The sequence below is a fragment of the Hypanus sabinus genome, chromosome 10, assembly GCF_030144855.1.
Source record: "Hypanus sabinus isolate sHypSab1 chromosome 10, sHypSab1.hap1, whole genome shotgun sequence".
In the NCBI taxonomy this organism is placed as follows: Eukaryota; Metazoa; Chordata; class Chondrichthyes; order Myliobatiformes; family Dasyatidae; genus Hypanus; species Hypanus sabinus.
The window spans coordinates 75,394,676-75,414,906 of NC_082715.1; the positions used below are offsets into that span (position 1 = coordinate 75,394,676).

At 42.0% G+C, this 20,231-nt stretch overlaps 1 protein-coding gene across 1 annotated transcript in view; it reads left to right on the plus strand.

The window, feature by feature from the left end:
- LOC132400766 (potassium voltage-gated channel subfamily KQT member 5-like) overlaps positions 1–20,231 on the plus strand; it is a 307,130-nt gene that overhangs the window by 220,439 nt on the left and 66,460 nt on the right. The window contains exon 3 of the mRNA XM_059982100.1: positions 10,646–10,772. Coding sequence (XP_059838083.1) covers positions 10,646–10,772 — 127 coding nt within the window. The remainder of the gene's footprint in view (positions 1–10,645; positions 10,773–20,231) is intronic.

Sequence of the window (20,231 nt, forward strand, 5' to 3'; positions counted from 1 at the left end):
GCTGACAACACCAGTGTCATTGGTTGAATCAGTGGTGTTGAATCAGCAGAGAAGAGGGAAACTACAAATCTGACTGAATAGTACCACAGCAAACTCTCACTCACTGTCAGCAAAAACAAAGAGCTGATTGTTGACTACAAGATGAGGAAACCAGAGGTCCATGAGCCAGTCCTCATCAGGAGATCAAAGGAGAAGAGGGTCAGCAACTTTAAATTCCTTGGCATTACCATTTCAGAGGATTTGTCCTGGGTTCAGCATGTTAGTGATATTAAAAAGAAAGCACAACAGTGACTCTACTTTTTTAGAAGTTTGTGAAGATTCGCCATGTCATCTCTAACTTTGACAAACTTCTATAGATGTGCAGTGACTGGTTTGATCACAGCCTGGTGTGGAAACACCAATGCCCTTAAATGGAAAAGCCTACAAAACAGTAGTGGACACTTACTACTTTTAAAGCCTATAAGCATTATGGATAAAACTCTCCCTAACACTGAGCACATCTATATGGAGCGCTGCACAGGAAAGCAGCATCCATCATCAAGTACCTCCACCATCCAGGCCATGTTCTCTTCTGGCTGCTGCCATTAGGAAGGAGATATATAGGGGCCTCAAGACCCACACCTCCAGGTTCAGAAACAGTTATTACCCTTCAACCATCAAGCTCTTGAATCAAAGGGAAAAACTTCATTCAACTTTGTTCATCCCAATACTGGACTGTTCCCAAAACATATGGAATCTTCATCTCATGTTCTCAATATTTATTGCTTATTTATTTATTATTATTATTATTTTGGTTGTTTTCTTTTCTTTTTGTATTTGCACAATTTGTTGTCTTTTGTACTTTGGTCGTTTGTCCATCTTGTTGTGTATGATTTTTCATTGATTTTATTGTGTTTAGAGTCATTGAGTTCTAGAGAAGCACCCCAGTGAAACAGGCCCTTTGGCCCATCTAGTCCATGCCAAAACCATTTAAACTGCCTACTCCCATCAACCTGCACTAGAACCATAGCTCTCCATATCCCTACTATCCAGACTTCTCTTAAACGTTGAAATCGAGCTCGCATGGACCACTTGTGCTGGCAGCTCTTTCCACACTCTCATGACCCTCTGAGTTTTCCACTCATGTTCCTCTTAAACTTCTCAGCTGTCACCCTTAAGTTATGATCTCTGGTTGTAGTCCCACCCAACCTCAGTGGGGAAAGAACAGCTTACATTTATCCTGTCTATACTCATTATTTGTATACCTCTATCATATCTCCTCTTCTATGTTCTAAAGAATATAGTCCAAACCTATTCAATCTTTTCTTATAACTTGGGTCCTTCAGACTGGGCAACATCCTTGTAATTATTTTTTCTGCACTCTTTTAACCTTGCTTAAATCTTTCCTGTAGGTAGGTAACCAAAACTGCACACAATACTCCAAATTAGGTCTCACCGACTTCTTGTACAACTGCAACACAACATCCTATCTTCTGTACTCAGTACTTTGATTTATAAAAGCTAATGTGCCAAAAGCTTTCTTTATGATCCTCTCTACCTGAGACACCACTTTCAAAGAATTATGTACCTGTATTCCCAGAACCCTTTGTTCTACCACACTCCTGAGTGCCCTACCATTCATTAAGTATGACCTACCCTGGTTGGTCCTACTGAAGTGGAAAACCTCATACATCTGCATTAAATTCCATCTGCCATTTTTCAACCCAATTTTCCACTAATGCAGATCCCACTGCAAGCCATAATGGTCTTCCTGACTGTCCACTACACCCCCAATCTTGGTGTCATCCGCAAATTTGCCGATCCAGTTAACCACGTTATCATCCAGATCATTGATAAAGATGCAAACAACAAAGGACCCAGCGCCAATCCCCGCAGAACACCACTGGTCACAGGCCTCCAGTCGGAGAGGCAAGCTTCTACTAGCACTCTCTGGCTTCTCCCACAAAGCCAATGTCTAATCCAATTGACTACCTCATCCTGAATGCCAAGCGATTGAACCTTCTTGACCAGCTTCCTATGCAGGATCTTGTGAAATGCCTTACCAAAGTCCATTCACTGCCTTGCCTTCATCATTCCTGGTAAACCTCAAAAAATTCTATAAGTTTGGTCAGACATGACCTACCACATATGAAGCCATGCTGACTATACCTAATCTGTTTAATTCTATCCAAATATTTGTATATCCGGCCCTTTAGAATACCTTCCAATAACTAATGTCAGACTCAGCAGCCTATAATTTCCAGGATTCTGTTTAGAGCCTATTTTAAATAGCAGAACAACACTAGTTATCCTCCAATCCTCTGGTACCTCTCCTGTCACTAAAGATGTTTTAAATATCTTTGCTAGTGCTTCTGCACTTTCTTCCCAAAGGAGCAAAGGGAACAATTTGTCAGGCACGGGGATTTATCCACCCAGATTTGCAATACCTCTTCTATACTGGATCCATTAAGTCGATGCTGCTTTGCCTCACCTCTGTGCAAGAATGCTTTTAAGATCGTCTCCATCTGTTTTGGTTCCATACACGGATTACCATTCTAGTCTTCCAGAGGACCAATTTTATCCCTAGCAATCCCTTTGCTCTCAACATACCTGTAGAATACCTGTAGAGTTCCTATTGTAGACTCCCTGTATACCCATGACTGTGTCGCAACCCACAGCTCCAATCTGCTAATTAAATTTGCTGATGACACTACATTGATTGGTCTAATCTCAAACAATAATGAGGTGGTCTACAGGGAAGAAGTCATCTTTCTGGTTCAGAATAACAACTTCAAATTATCCACCATTGTCCTGTACCAAAAAAAGACCAAGGTAACATACCTGAATGACTGGCGTCCTGTCACACTCACCTCAATAATAAGCAAATGCTTTGAGAGGCTGGTCAAGGACTACATCTGCAGCGTGCTACCACCCACACTGGACCCCTTACAATTCACCTGCCAACACAACTGATTGACAGACGACACAATAGCCACTGTTCTACATACCGTCCTTACACAGCTACAGAAGAAGGATGCTTATGTGAGAATACTGTTCTTGTCCTACAGTTCAGCATTCAACACCATAATTCCATCCAGACTCAAAAGAAGCTCAGAGACCTCAGCCATGACTGTGGACTTCCTGTCAGATCGCCAATAGGTGGTATGAGTGGACTCCCTCACCTCCACCCCTCTGACTCTCAACACAGGAGCCCCTCAGGCTGTGTACTAAGTCCCCTCCTTTATTCCGTGTATACCCATGACTGTATCACCACCCACAGCTCCAATTTGTTTATTCAATTTGCTGCCAACACCTCATCGATTGGTCTAATCTCAAACAATAACGAGGTGGCCTACAGGGAAGAAGTCATCTCTCTGAAACAGTGGTATCATGCAAACAACCTTTCCCTCAATGTCGCAAAAACTAAGGAGTTGGTTGTGGATTACAGGAGGAATGGAGTCAGGCTAACCCCTATTGACGTCAATGAATCTGGGGTTGAGAGGGTAAACAGCTTCAAGTTCCTTGACATCCACGTCACCGAGGACCTCACGTGGTCTGTACACACCAGCTGTGTGGTCCTCATGTATGTGAAGGATGTAAGAAATAAAGTCAATTCAATTCAATTCAATTCCTTCACCTTGTCTGCCAGAGCAACTTGATGTCTTCTTTTAGCCTTCCTGATCTCTTTCTTTGAATTTACTGTGAATGCCCACAAGAAAATGAATTAAATGGATAATAAATTTACTTTGAACTTTGAACTTGAATGTTTGTAGATAACATAAAGTCTCTGGGCCTGTGCTCACTGGAGTTTAGAAGAATAAAGAAGGATCTCATTGAAACCTATCAGGTATTGAAAGGCCTAGACTGAGTGGACATAGTCAGGGTATTTCTTTTCATGGGAGAGTATAGGAACAGAGGGCACAGTTTCAGAATACAAGGACCTCACATTAGAATAGAGGTGAGGGGGAATTTGTGAAATTCATTGCCACAAGTCATTGAGTATATTTAAAGCAGAGGTTGATAAGTTCTTGATTAGTAAAGGTTATGAGGAGAAGGCTGGAGTTGAGAGGGAAGGAGTTAGAGCTGTAGTGGAATTGAGAGGGAAGACAAATCAGCCATTATTGAATGGCGGAGCAGACTCAGTATGTTGATTGACCCAATTCCACTCCTATGTCTTATGGTCTTATAATTTGCCGCGCAAGTTCATAGGGTGGTTAAGAAAGCATTAGTCAATGAATTGAGTTCAGAGCTGCAAGGTAACTTTGCAGCTCCATGGAAGCCTGATTATCACTGACATATGTTGTGAACCGTGTTGTTCTGTGGCAGCAGTACAGTGCAAGACATTAAAAATTGCCATAATTTGCAGTAAAAATAAGAATAAAGAGTGCAAAAGAGGAATAATGAGGTAGTGTTCATGGACTGTTTAGAAATCTGATGGCAGAATGGAAGAAGCTGTTCCAAAAATGTTGAGAGTTCTTGATGTTTGTAATGAGAAGAGGGCATGTGGAGGCTGGTGAGAGGGGCCTTAATGATAGAGTCTTGAGACACCGCTATTTGAATTTGTTCTTGATGGGGAGGTGAATGCCCACGATTCAGCTGTCTCTGAATTTATAACCCTCTGCAGCCTCTTTTGGGCCTGTGCATTAGAGTGTCCTTACCAAGCTGTGATGCAACCAGTCAAAATGTTAACGATAGTACATCTGTAGAAAGTCTTTTTAAATAACAAATTTCCACAAGTTCCTAATAAAGTACAGCTGCTGGCATGTCATCTTTGTGTTGAGCCCAAGATAGATCCTCTTGAGATTTTGATAACCAGGAATTTGAGAGGATGTAATGGTGATGTTGTTGAAAGTGAGGCAAATGAGCACGTCTACTGGATTATACTGATCACTTGTGCAATGACAGATGGAGTTCCATCCTGATGTGTGTGCGGTGATGTAATTTGAGAAGATAATATGGGTGGGGCATACATTAGAGCACTAGGGAGTTTTGAGGAACTGACAAACCTCAGAACACAAGGATCCCAAAAGCTGGCAGCACAGGTAGATAAGATGGTGTAAGAAGAGCTCATGCTCATATCGAACTTGAAATTCATTGAGAAGATGGTGAAGGGGAGGTCTAACTTTCTTAGGGTGAGATGAGAGATGTCAGAGGGAAAATGAAATGAGATTTGGAACTTCCAACCTATGGGAATACTCTAGAATTTTGAAGGAGTCCACCAAACCACCTCCCAGCTTTCATCTTTCTACAAATATAATAGTAGCACAGTAGCTTAGTGGTTTATGCAACACTTTGTAGCACCAGTGATCAGCAATTGAGGTTCCATTCCCACCACAGTCTGTAAGGAGTTTTTACATTCTCCCCGTGACTGTGTAGGTTTCCCCACAATCCAAAGGTGTACAGGTTAGGGTTAGTAAGTTGTGGGGATGCTCTGTTTAGTGTCAGAATCATGGTGACACTTGTGGGCTGACCCACCAACACACCCTCAGATTATCTGCCCGTTGGCACAAACAACATGGTTCATTGTGTATTTTGATGCTTCAATTTACATGTGACAAATAAAGTGGATCTTTAAACTTTCTCCAATGTTTGGAGATAGTTTTGTTAATATTTATTAATAGAGAGCAATAGATATTCATATTCAAACCAAATTTATTATCGAAGTACATTTATGTCACCATAAACAAACTTGAGATTCTATTTCTTGCAGACATTCACCGTAAATACAAGGAGCACAATAGAATCAATGAAAGACCACAGCCAACAGAATGGCCAAACAGCCAATGTGTAAAAGACAATGACCTGTGCAAATACAAAAAAAAGGACAAAAAAGAAATAAAGCAATAAATATTGAGAATATGAGATGAAGAGTCCTTAAAAGTGAGTTCATAATTTGTTGGGTGAAAGAAGTTGAGTGAAATTATTTCCTTTGGTTCAGGAGCCTGATGTTTGAGGGGTAATAACTGTTCCTGAACCTGATGGTGTGTGTTCTAAGGCACCTCTACTTTCTTGCTGATGGCAGCAGTGAGATGACAGCAACATCCGGGTGGCGGGAGTCCTTGATGATGGATGCTGCTTTCCTGAGACAGCACTCCATGTAATCATGGAGAGGGTTTTTACTCAGAATCAGAATCAGGTTTATTATCACCAGCATGTGACATGATATGTGTCAATGCAATACATAATATAGAAAATAATAATAATAATAATAATAAATAAGTAAATCAATCGCAGTATATGTATATCGAATAGATTAAAAATCATGCAAAAAACTGAAACACTGTATATTAAAAAAAGTGAAGTAATATCCAAGGGTTCAATGTCCATTTAGGAATTGATGGCAGTGGGGAAGAAGCTGTTCCTGAATCGCGGAGTATGTGCCTTCAGGCTTCTGTACCTCCTACCAGATGGTAACAGTGAGAGAAGGGCATGCCCTGGGTGCTGGAGGTCGTTAATAATGGATGCTGCCTTTCTGAGACACCAGTCCCTGAAGATGCCCTGGGTACTTTATAGGCTAGTACCCAAGATGGAGCTGACTAGATTTGTAACCCTCTGCAGCTTCTTTCTGTCCTGTGTAGTAAGCTCCCACCCCCCCCCCCCCCCAACCCCACATACCAGACAGCGATGCAGCCTGTTAGGTACATCTATAGAAGTTTTTGAGTATATTTGTTGACATACCAAATCTCTTCAAACTCCTAAAAGTATAGCCACTGTCTTGCTTTCTTTATAACTGCATCAATATATTGGGACCAGGTTAGATTCTCAGAAATCTTGACACCCAGGAACTTGAAACTGCTCACTCTCTCCACTTCTGATCCCACGATGTGGATTGGTATGTGTTCCTTCAACTTACCCTTTCGGAAGTCCACAATCAGCTCTTTTGTCTTACTGACATTCAGTGCCAGGTTGTTGCTGTGGCAGCACTCCACTAGTTGGTATATCTCACTCCTATATGTCCTCTCATCACCATCTAAGATTCTACCAACAATGGCTGTATCATCAGCAAATTTATAGATGCTATTTGAGCTATGCCTAGCCACACAGTCATGTCTATACAGAGAGTAGAGCAGTGGACTAAGCACACACCCCTGAGGTGCGCCAGTGTTGATCATCAGTGAGGAGGAGGTGTTATCACCAATCCACACAGATTGTGGTTTTCCGCTGGGAAGTTGAAAATCCAATTGCAGAGGAGGTACAAAGGTTAACAACTTCTCAATCAGGATTTGGGAATGATGGTATTAAATGCTGAGCTTTAGTCGATGAACAGCATCCTGCTGTAGGTGTTTGTGTTGTCCAGGTGGTCTAAAGCCGTGTGGAGAGCCATTGAGATTGTGTCTGCTATTGAGCTATTGTGGCAATACATAAATTGCAATGGGTCCAGGTCTTTGCTGAGGCAGGAGTTCAGTCTAGTCATGATCAACCTCTCAAAGCATTTCATCATTGCAGATGTGAGTGCTACCAGGCGATAGTCATTACGGCAGCTCACATTATTCTTCTTAGGCACTGGTATAATTGCTGCCTTTTTGAAACAAGTGGGAACTTCCACCTGTAACAGTCAGAGGTTGAAAATTTCCTTGAATACTCCCACTAGTTGATTGGCACAGGTTTTCAGAGCTTTACCGGGTACTCCATCGGGACCTTCTGCCTTGCGAGGGTTCACGCTCTTTAAAGACATCAACCTCTGAGACAGAGATCATGGGGTCTTCAGGTACAGCATGGATCTTCACAGCTGTAGTTGTGTTCTCCCTTTCAAAGCTGGCATAGAAGGTATTGTATTCATCTGGTAGTGAAGCATCACTGCCATTCATGCTGTTGGGTTTTGCTTTGTAGGAAGTGATGTCTTGCAAACCCTGCCAGAGAAGCCGTGCATCTGATGTCGCCTCCAACTTCATTCAAAATTGTCTCTTCACCCTTGAAATAGCCCTCCACAGATCATACCTGCTTTTCTGGTGCAGACCTGGGTCGCCAGACTTGAATGTCACAGATGTAGCCTTCAGCAGATGACGTACCTCTTGGTTCATCCACGGCTTTTGGTTTGGGAATGTACAGTAAGCCTTTGTGGGCACACACTCATCCACACAGGTTTTAATAACATCAGTACAACAGCAGCATACTCAACCAGGTTCAAAGATGAATCCTTGAATACAGTCCAGTCCACTGATTCAAAGCAGTCCTGTAGGCACTCCTGTGTTTCCCTTGTCCAAACCTTCTTGGTCCTCACTACTGGTGCTGCAATCTTCAGTTTCTGCCGATACTCAGGGAATAGAAGTACAGCCAGGTGATCAGACTTCCTGAAGTGAGGGCGTAGAATAGCACGGTAGGCATTCTTGATGGTGGTGTAGCAATGGTTCAGTGTGTTGTTTCCTCTAGTATTGCAAGTGATCTGTTGATGGTAGTTCTTAGTGATTTTTTCAGACTGGCCTGGTTAAAATCTCACAAAACAATGGTGAAGACATTAGGATGTGCTGTTTCATCCATGTTGATCCCATTGTTCAGATCATCTAAAGCCTGTTTGATATTGCCCTGAGGTGGAATGTATACCACTACCAAAATGATCCCAGAGAACTCCCTAAAGGTAGGGTGGTAAATAGGACAGCACTTAACTGCTAGATATTCTAGGTCTGGTGAGCAGAATTGTGACGGCACTGATATATTTGTGTACCAAGAAGGGTTGATCATGAGGCATACTCCTCCACCTCTGCTTTAGAGAGACTCTATTGATCTATCTTGATGGTGTATAGTAAACCCATCAATCTGAATTGCTGCATCCGGTACAGAAGTGCTCCAAACCAGGATTCCATGAAACAAAGGACGCACATGGTCCTACTGTCCCTTTGATTAAGCAATCTAGCTCTGAGATTGCCGATTTTATTCACCAGGGACTGCACGTTTGCCAACAAGATGGTTGGTATAGGGAGTTTGAAACTATGTTTCATTAAACGCACTTGTAGCCCCGCTTCTTCCGTGGTAATCTATGTGGACACTTCCGACCACAATCGGTGTTGTATCCATCAGTTTTAAGCAGTGATAGTTTGTTTAAACACATTAAAACATCTTTGTTGACTGTACAGACCTTGGAAGCAGTTGTGCTTTTTAGCTGTATCAGGCTGGAACAAGATTATTTAATCATATCCATTGAGAGTACTGCTGCTACTCAAGTTGCCCAGGCACTCCGGAACTTGTGATAACCTAGGCCATATCCACTATCTTTGTAGGAGTTTCCATTCAAGGGCACTGGTGTTTCCATACCAGGCTGTGGTGTGACCAGGCAATATACTCTCTACTATAAATCTATACAAGTTTATCAAAGTTTTAGATGACATGCTGAATCTCCACTAACTTCTAAGAAAGTAGAGGCATACTTACTTTGAAATGGCACTTCCATTCTGGACACAGGACCGGTCCTTTGAAATGATAACACCAAGGATCTTCCGATCCTCCAGTTTCCTCCTCCTGATGTTGCTAATCAGTTCCTTGGTCCTGCTGACATTCAGTGATGGTTTGATGTTGTAGCACCACTCAGCGAGATTTTAAATCTTTGTCCTAGATGTTGATTAATCACTGACTTTGATTTGGCCAACATTTCTGGTGTCATCAGCAAACTTAAATATGGCATTGAAGCTGTGCTTAGCCTTACAGTCATACGTGTAAAGTGAGTAGAGCAGGGGGCTAAGCACACAGCCTTGTGATGCATCTGTGCTGATGGAGATTGTGGAGGAGATGTTGCCAATCCAAACTGACTGGGGTCTGCAAGTGAGGAGATCAAGGATCCAATTGTACAAGGAGGTATTGAGGCCAAGATCTTGAAGCTTATTGATTAGTTTTGAGGAGATAGTAGTATTAAATGCTGAGGTGTAGATGAAGAGTATCCTGATGTATGCACTTTCGATGTCCTGATGCTCCAGGGTTGAGTGAAAAACCAATGAAATGGTATCTACTGTAGACTGTTGCTCTGGTAGGCTAACTGGAATGGATCTAAGTCACTTCTCAGGCAGGAGTTGATATGTTTCATCACCAACCTCTCAGAACACTTCATCACCATGGATGTTATTGCTACTGGATGATAGACATTGAGGCAGATTACCATATTCTTCTCAGGTACCTGTACAATTGAAGCCTGCTTGAGCAGGTGGGTAGCTCAGACTGCTGAAGCAAGAAGTTAAAGATATCTGCGAACATTCCAGCCAGCACTCGGCTGGATACCTCATCTGGGCCAAATGATTTCAGTGGCTCACTTTCCAGAAGGACACTGTCATGTCAGCCTCAGAGACTGAAATCACAGGTTCATTGGAGGCTCTGGGAGTTCTTGAAGGTGCCTCCATATTTTGATAGTCTAAATGAACATAAAAGTCATTGGGCTCATCTGGGAGTGAAGCCTGGTTGTCATTGATGGTGGAAATCCAGAGTAACATACTCAAAACAATTGAGGAACTTAACAGGAAAGGAATAAAGAGTCAACGTCTTGGCCCAAAACATCAACTCTTTTTTTCCCTTTTTATAGACCTGTTGAGTTCCTCCAGCAATTTGTGAGATTCAAACATGACTGATTATGTGGTATCATCCTGTGTTCATTGATCCAGCCTTGTTGCTATCCATTAGGTCAGCAAAGCTGTTGGGTGCTGTTAATGGGAACTGGTCTCGATTACATTTTCCGTTTGTGTGACAGGAATTTGTGATGATCGTGGTGTTTGGACTGGAGTTCATCATGCGGATATGGGCGGCGGGCTGTTGCTGTCGGTATCGTGGGTGGATGGGCCGCGTTCGCTTTGTGCGGAAGCCTTTCTGCATCATTGGTAAGTGCCTGCCCGACTAAAGAAGGGTTGTGGAAGTGTTGCCAGGTCTACCAATAGGGCGTAGTGGCCGATTATTGGGAGAAACACAGGTGTGGATATTGGTCCTGAGTTAAGACCGTAAAACATAAGTGCAGAATTAGGCCATTCAGCCCATCACTGTCTGCTCCACCATTCCACCATTGCTGATTTATTATCCCTCTTAACCCCATTCTCCTTTCTTCTTCCTGAAACTTTGACACCCTTATTAATCAAGAACCTATCAACCTCTTCTTTAAATATACGCAATGATAGTGTCCACAGCCACCTGTGGCAATGAATTCCTCAGATTCACCACCCTCTGTGAAAGAAATTGCTCATCTCTGTTCTAAAGGGGCATTCTTCCATTCTGAAGCTGTACCCTTTGTTCCTAGACACCTCCAACATGGGAAACGTGCTCTCCATGTCTACTCTATCGAGGGTTTTCATTACTCGATAGGTTTCAATGAAATCCCACCCCCATTCCTCTAAACTCCAACGAGTTCAGGCCCAATGCCATCTAAAATCTAAAGGTCCTATACATTAACCTTTTCATTCCTTGGATCATTCTCATGAACCTCCTCTGAAGTTGTCCGGAGACTGGAGGAGCAAAACCTCACATTTCATCTGGGTGGTCTTCAACCCAAGGGCATGAACATGGATGAGTGAGGTATGGAAGGCTATGATCTGACTGAGGACTAGGCAGTAAAGCAGGTTGGTACAGACTGGGTGGGCCGAAGGGACTGTTTCTGTGCTGTAGTGCTAACGTTCTATTCCATTTTTTTTCCATTTCCTTTCTGGTAGCAGCAGTGAGCTTGGCCTGAATAGTGAGGGTCCTTAATGATCAATGGTGTTGTCCTGGGACAGTACTCCATGTAGATGCCCTCATTGGTGGGGAGAATTTTACCCATGATGCACCAGGCCATATCTATCACTTTTTGTAAGCTTGACCATTCAAAAGTATTGGTGTTTTCATAACAGGCTGTGATGCAACGTCAATATTCTTTCCACTGCACCTGGATAGAAGATTGTCAGAGTCCACCTGGATTTCTCCCTTTGCCTACCCTTCCAATTCCCTCCCTCCTTCTGTTTCCATCTGCCCCTCACCCTTCCCTCATCTGATTACACCAATCACTTTCCAACCTCTGTCTCTACCTTCCCACCTGACTCCTCATAGCAAGACATAGCCAAGGGTAGAGGTTGGGGGAGAGCTGACAGGTTTCCAGCAGTGGTCAGTGATATGGAGTTTTGAGTGCAGACAGATTAGCCATAATCTTACTGATAGCAAGCTACCCCTGTTCCAATATGGATGTTTGTGTGAATTCAAGGAGAGAACCTAGCCCAGATAAACTGAAGTGAAAGACTGACAAACAAAGTATAAGAGAGATGGCCCTGAAAGCAGAGATGGTTCTATCACAGTTGACATAACTGAAGGAGAAATACTATGACTCCAGGAACGAAGAAGGGGTTAAAGGGGTTTATTGTTGTTCCACATACTGTGATAGAGCTTGTCTTGCATACCACTTATACAAATCAAATATTACACAATGCACTGAGCTCAAACACAACAGATGTCAGTTGATGCAGGGTTTGGACCTGAAATATCAACAATTCTTCCCCAACACACGCACCCTCAACCACAGATGCCACTTGACTCTGATTGGTGGGGGAGGCAGAAGAAGTAAGAAGCAGAGAGGTGATAGGTGGAAGGGGTGAAGGGCTGAAGAAGTAGTAATCTGATAGGAGAGGAGGGTGGACCATGCGAGAAAGGGGATAACGAGGGAAATCAGAGGGAAGTGATGAGCAGGTGATGAGAAGAGAAGTGAGAGGGTAAATGGAATAAGGAATGGAAAAAGAGAGAAGGAGGGAGGTGGAGAAATTAGCAGAATTTAGAGAAATTCTTGTTCAAACCATCAAGTTGGAGGCTACCCAGAGAGAATACTTTGCACGACTGGCCAGCATTTTGTACGTGTTGCTCTCCAAGGTGTATTTGTAGAAATTTGCGAGAACCTTCTGTGACATACCACAAAGATTTTGTATCGCTGCTTACCACACTGAAGACATCTACCACAGAATCTCCGCAGGCAAAGGGGTTGCCAGGATACTGGCTGATGTAAAAATAGGCAAGAAGTGCCAATGGAAAGGGTGATGGGAATTCCAATGGATGGCATCCAAGTACATTAAAGATTTGCTTTATTTGTCATGTGTAGATCAAAACATCACAACATGAATTGCAATGCTTTGTTTACATCAAAGCAAATCAAAGCAGAGAGGATTGTGATGAACAAAGGGTTCTCCGAAGATCTTCACCTGGACACAGTGTGGTGGAGAGGATTGTGAGTTCCTGAGATTCCAAGAGTGATGACATGCGGAGTTTCACCATGTTGGGCTTCACTCCTTGTCACCTTTGGCGATAAAGTCAAGGTGGAGGTTCCAGACAGAGAGCAATCCAACCAAGACCTCAACGGTAGAGCTGGCGGAAGGTGATGACACATCACAATGGCGGTCATCATAGCTTGTCACACCAGACAGTCAGCCATTCTTGGCTGGCGCGTAGTGTCAGGATTGGTCTCCTTTAGGATTAACCGGGTCATGATATGAACGTTCCTGACTCAACCCTTGTTTTTTACGAGGCCAAGTGGCTAGCTTGACACTCAAACTGGCACAGATGGAAAGCGTACTCAGGAGTGGCCTGACTTGGATTTGAACTCAAGAGCCTTCGCTCCGAAGTCCAGCACTGATGCCACTGCGCCACCAGTGGTCTTACAATGGTGGTGAAGATGGAGGAAGGCTGCTGCAGTGAAGGATCTTCAGCTATCTTGTACTCCATGCCACTGTACCCTGATCCTGATCTGCCAAGGACTGTGGGTGGCTGCCCATGCATCAGACTCCCTACATTAAACGAAGTTACATATAGGCCTTCTCCATTAAGGGAATACACTCTAACATGCTGGTTATTGTGGATCCTGGATCAGCCTCTATAGCCAGCTGAGGACCCACCTAAAGATAACCCCTTTGGATAACATCATATTCAGCTCAAGTGCTTGCACTCCCACAAATGATGGGGTAGTAGATTGTTTAAAGATAAAAGATAAAGATAAGCTTTATTTGTCACATGTACTGCATATCTAAACACAGTGAAACACATTTGCATCAATGACCAACGATGCGCTGGGCACAGCCCGCAGGTGTCGCCACACTTCCAGCACCAACACAGCACGCCCACAACTTACCAACCCTAATCGTACAGCTTTGGAATGTGGGAGGAAACTGGAGCACTCAGATGAAACTCATATGGTCACAGTGAGAACATACAACCTCTTTACAGACAGCAGCATGAATTGAAGCCCAATCAGTGATCGCAGGTGCTGACACTCTAAAGCCATGCACTAACAGCTACGCTAACTGTGCTGCCCAGGTGCCGATACTAGTTTGTTCCAGGCAGTGAAGTTCTTCCAAACCACTTAGTTACAAGGCTGGCACAAGATCAGAGAGCAGGGAGGAAGGATAACTACCTGGTCAACAAAGGAGATGGAAAAGTTTCTAGATATGAGAATCTAGGAAATTTTTAAAATCAGAATCAAAATCAGGTTTATTATCACTGACATACATACGTCGTGAAACGTAACGTTTTGCATCAGCAGGACAATGCAATACATTAAATATACATTAATTACAATAAGAAATATATATTAAAATAAATAAACCGAGCCAAAAGAGACCAAAATTAGTGAAACAGTGTTCAAGGTTCATTGTCCATTCATAAATTTGATGGTGAAGGGGAAGAAGCTGTTCCTAAAACATTGAGTGTGTGTCTTCAGGCGTATGTACTTCTTCCTCGATGGTAGCAACAAGAGGGCATGTGCTGGATGGTAAGGGTTCTTAATGATGGATGCCACATTTCTGAGGCATCGCCTTTTGAAGATATCCTCGAAGGTGTTGGAGCTGGTTGAGTTTACAACCATCCACAGCATTTTCCGAACCTGTGCATTGGCACCTTCGTATCAGACAGTGATGTAATCAGTTAGAATGCTGTTCATAGTACATCTGTATAAACTTGCTAGATTAGTAACTAAATTAGATTTGTAACTAAATTAGATTAGTGATTAAATTAGATTAGTAGTTAAATGTGCGAGCATGGTCTAAATTCACAAGGGCCAATAAAGATTTGGAAAGGACCTTCAACCCAACTGGTTAAAACATTCTTCAAGCCTCCTCCCTCCCCATTTTCTCCTACCCTTTTATCCTTCTGTAGCAACAATTAATGATGTGAAACTACCTCACCCTGCAAGTGGAGTTTGTGAATCAAGTTAAGCCAAGTCCCTCCCTGCTCTCTCGTGATGAATTACTGCAGGTTTAGTCTCAGGAATCATTAAGTTAAATTCTATCCAGCAAGGTAAAACAGGACTTCAGTGAGTAATGAGGTGTTAAACAGGTCCATTTGGAAGAGTCATTAATGCTGTTACCAGTCGCCAAGGTGACAGAGTCAATAAATCTTGGAAAAAAATTGTCTAAATGAAGTTCAAAACATTTTTCTGGAAATTACAATGACCCTGCTTAGACACACAATTCAAGATTATCTAATGTCATTTCCTGTGCACAAGTGTAAAGAGAATCAAATAATTGTTACTCCAGATCTGACGCAGCACAAAAAAACCCACAAAAGTTAAAGAACAAATAATAATTTAAAAATACACAATAAATATAAATATAGAAAATGACTTATATACTATAGATTGATTGTACGTCCACTGACAAGAAATAATAAAGTAGTGGTGGAGTTGGTGGGAGGAAGTGTTGATCTGCCTTACTGCTTGGGGAAAGTAACTGTTTTTGAGTCTGGTGGTCCTGGCGTTGATACTACGTAGTCTCCTCCCTGATGGGAGTGGGACAAACAGTCCACGAGCCAAACGGGGTTGGATCCTTCATGATGTTACAGGCATGTTCCAGCACCGTTCTGTAGGTATGTCTTTGATAGCATGTAGGCTTAAATACATTATCTAAATGATACACAGGAACAGATAATGAAGTTTTAATTTTAAACAAGCATTCAATTGACCATCAATGTATTGTTTAAATGGGATTTAGGGTAACCTATAAAATGACTCCTTAACCTCAAAGACCGAAGAGACAAATATTTCATGTCAAAGGTATCAGTGATTCAGGATGACACACAAAATGCTGGAGGAACTCAGCAGGTCAGGCAGCACCTATGGAATTGAATAAACAGTTGATGTTTCAGGCCAAGACCCCTCATCAGGGCTGGAAAGGAATGGGGAAGAAGCCAGAATAAGAAGTTTGGAGGAAGGGAATGAGTACAAGCAGGCAGGTGACAGGTGAGACCAGGTGAGGGTGAAAGTGGGTGGGTTGGGGATGGAGGATGAATTGAGAAGCTGAGAGGTGGCAGGTGGAAAAGGTAAAGACTGAAGAAAAAGGAATCTCATAGGAGAGAAGAGTAGACCACTGGAGAAAGGGAAGGAGGAGGGGCACCAGAGGGATGTGAGATGAGAAGAGGTAAGAGGGAAGCCAGAATGGGGAATGGAAAAAGAGAGAAGGGAAAGGGGGAAGAAATGTCCAGAAATTAGAAAAATCAATTTAGAGGCTACCCAGACAGAATATGAGGTGTTGCTCCTCCAACTTAAGAGTGGTCCATTGTGGTAGTAGAGTCCATGGACTGACTTGTTGGAATGTGAATCAGAAGTAGAATTAAAATGGTTGTCCACCAGGAAATTCCATCTGTTGTGCTGGGTGGAGCGAAGGTGATTCAGGATGCATTTCACCAAGGTGTTGTACATTCATGAGGTTTCATTAGAGAAAGAAGGGAGGAAAATAAAAAATCTGCAGGTGCTAGAAATTTGAAATCAAAAGCAGACAACACAGGAAACACTTGACAGGTCAGACAGTACCTGTGGAGAAACATTAGCAACAAATAAAATGCTGGAGGAACTCAGCAAGTCACGTGGAGGGAACCGTTCAGTCCACGCTTCAAGGTAAGACCCTTCATCTGGACTGTCAGAAACAAAGGATTCTGAAAAATGAGCAATGTCCAGCCAAGGATAGTTTACAGATAGTGGCAATTAACCCAGGCAAGAGAATTCTTTGAAGAACACAGCTTCCCTTTATACAGCAGGGAACCTGAGCCATTTGGCATACGAAGACAGATGAGGATGTAACAGAAGAATGCAAGACACACACAATTATTTTACTAACTTCACAGTTAGTTTAGGTTATTAGCTTGTAGTTTCTAGAGACTTTAAACTGATGGTCACTGTATTATGATGGTCAATCATCTTGCAAATGAGGACCTTGAACATACAGAGTTCATCAAATGGTCAATAATCGCATCTGCTAGTCCATTCTGTATAAAAATTGCATTTCTCTGTTCAGAACTGTCTGGTGACAGGGCCATGCTGTTCTCTCTGTGCATCAGAAAATGAAGTGTGATTGAGGAATGAGTTTTCAGAGTCCAGTTCATGAGCAACAACACCAGCGCATCCTTAGTTCCCATTGGTAGTTAACACAAACTATACATTTCAATATATGTATTGATGATTAGAGACATAGAATACTACAGCACAGACACAGACCCTGGCCCTCCGCTGCCTGCACGTTTTCCCCTTCGACAGCTAGTGATCTATTTAGTCTAATTGTTTCAAAATAATTAATATGTTTCAAATGCTGCAGCAAAACTTTTGCATGGGAACATGAAATAAATGTTTAATGAATGCTTTGTCAACAGTACATTTACATAATAGAAAGTTGGCTATTTCTGCACATTATTGCAATGCTGGACAAAACAAAAATCCAGTTCTGTGAATGCAGCTCTACAGAATTGAATGAACTCCAAATTTGGCTTCAAAGAATTTGCAGGCATGGTAGATAGATAGATAGATAGATAGATAGATAGATAGATAGATAGATAGATAGATAGCTGGATTGATAGATCAACAGATAAAGGTATCATCACCACCCAGTCCATACTCTCTTCTCGTCACTGCCTTCAGGAAGGAGGTACAGGAGCCTCAGGACCTACCCAAGCAGGTTCAGGAATAGTTATTAACCTTCAACAATCAGGCTCTTGAAACAGAGAGGATAAATTCATTCAACTTCACTCACCTCATCACTGAACTGTTCGCACGTCCTATGGACTCACTTTCAGGCGTTCTTCATCTCACATTCTCGATATTTATTGTTTGCTTGCTTGTTTATTTATTTATTTATCCACCTACCTACCTATTTATTTATTATTTCCCTTTTTTTTTCTTTTTGAATTTGCACAGTTCGGTGGCTTTTGCACTTTGGTTGTTTGTCTTGTTGTATGTGGTCTTCCTTTGAATTTATATATTTTTTGGATTTACTGTAAATGTGCACAAGAAAATGAATCTCAGGATTGTATATGGTGACATATATGTACTTTGATAATAAATTTACTCTGAACTTTGAGGTATATAGGTCTGCACACATGCATGTATGCAGATAGGGATGCAGGTAGATATGCATAATGCAAGGTTGCACTTGAGTAGAGGTACATCCCTCAGCAGCATTACTTATTACCTGCAGCTCAGTAAAAGATCATAAACCCAACATATCATCTAACTCTATCTCGTCAACATTTGCAGTGGATAGAACATAATCTTATATACCTCTATCAAATCTCACCTCATTCCCCTATGCTTCTATTCAACCTTTCCCTATAGCGCAGATCATCAAGTCCCAGCATCACCAACCTTGCAAATCTTCTCTGCACTCTTTCAATTTTATTGATATCTTTCCTATAGATAGGTGACCAGAACTGCACACCATGCTCCAATTTAGGCCTCACCCGTGTTTTATACAACTTCAACATAACATCCCAACTCCTGCACTTAATATACTGATTTTTGAAGGGCAGAGTGCCATTGAGTGAACTGGTCTAAAGATTCATTGCCCTGCTTCAATACTGACAATCCTTTGTCCTGTTTTTAGCAAAATAGGTTCATATCCAATAATTGTAAAGAGAGCTTTTGGCATATTGGTGTTCATAAATCAAAGTATTGAATTCAAAAGTTGGTGTGTTATGTAAAAGGCAACAGTGAGGCCACATTTGAACATTGTGTACAGTTCTAGTCACCTTCCTACAGGAATGATATTAATAAGATTGAAAGAGTACAGAGAAAATTTACAAGGATGTTGAGAGGATTTAAGGTGATAAGTTATAGGGAAAGGTTGAACAGGTTAGGACTTTATTCCCTGGAGTTGAGGAGAATAAGGGGAGATTTGATAAAGGTACAGTGGATTCTGGCTAATTGGGACACATCGGGACTAATACAATTTGGCCCAATTCATCAGCCTTCCCAATAAGTTGAAGTTTCATGGAAATAGTTAAAAATATATTAAAAACACAAACTACTTTTTAACTAAGTAACAAATGATCTATTTAAATAAAAACAGAACAAATTAGAACACACCCAATACATTGGGTGATTGTCCGTCTTACCTGACACGTTTTCCTCTGAACCCCTTCATGCCCTTCGCTCTCAATGGACAATTGCAGAACCTCCTTCCTAGCTGTTGGATCTTCCTGTAGATTTCATCTGCCCAATCCACCAGAGCTGACTTTGCATGCTATGACATGCATGTCCTTCTCTCACTGTGGTAGGAGACCCACTGGCTACCCTCACTTGGTTAATTGGTGTACTGTTGTGTGGCCACTGTCACATGTAAACAGCTACTTGGAGCCACAGGTGAGAGCTGAGCGTCTGCAGGGACCAAAGATAACGTTCAAGATGATTGTCAACACCTTCGAATACTTTGTAGTTCCTAACTTGTTAAAGCAGTGAAATTATTTCATTTTCACTTCCTGCCATTTCTGGCATTTCCAATGCTTGAAGCCACTGTGAATAAAACAGTTCTGAATTATCTTATTGTTTATTTCTCACCAACTATCAATGAGAGTTCCTTTTTTAAACACAAACACATACAAAATGACGCTATTTAAAAATTGTTTGCTCCGAATTTAGTGTCGCGCCTAACGGCCACACAAATACATACTGACATCAGCTAGAAACTGTTTGGCCATAGTCTCCTGTCCCAGTTAAGCTGCATTGTGTCCCAAATAAATGAAAGGAATCTCAACTACTTTCTCGATTAGCTTTCGTTCTTTAAGAGTTGTCCCAAATAAGCAGCTGCCCCAATTAATCAATGGCCCATTAACAGGAATACACTGTACATAAAGTTATGAGAGGTTTAGAAAGGGTAAATGCAAGCATGCTTTGTCCCACTGAGAGTAAACTAGAGGTCATGGTTAGGAGTGAAAGGTAAAAAGTTTAAGTGGAATCTGAGGTGGAATTTTTCACTCAGAGGGTGATGTGAGTGTAAAATGTGCTACCAGCAGTAGTGTTGAATGCAGGTTCAATTTCAACATTTAAGAGAGATTCCAGTGGGGAGGGGAGGGGTATGGCTACT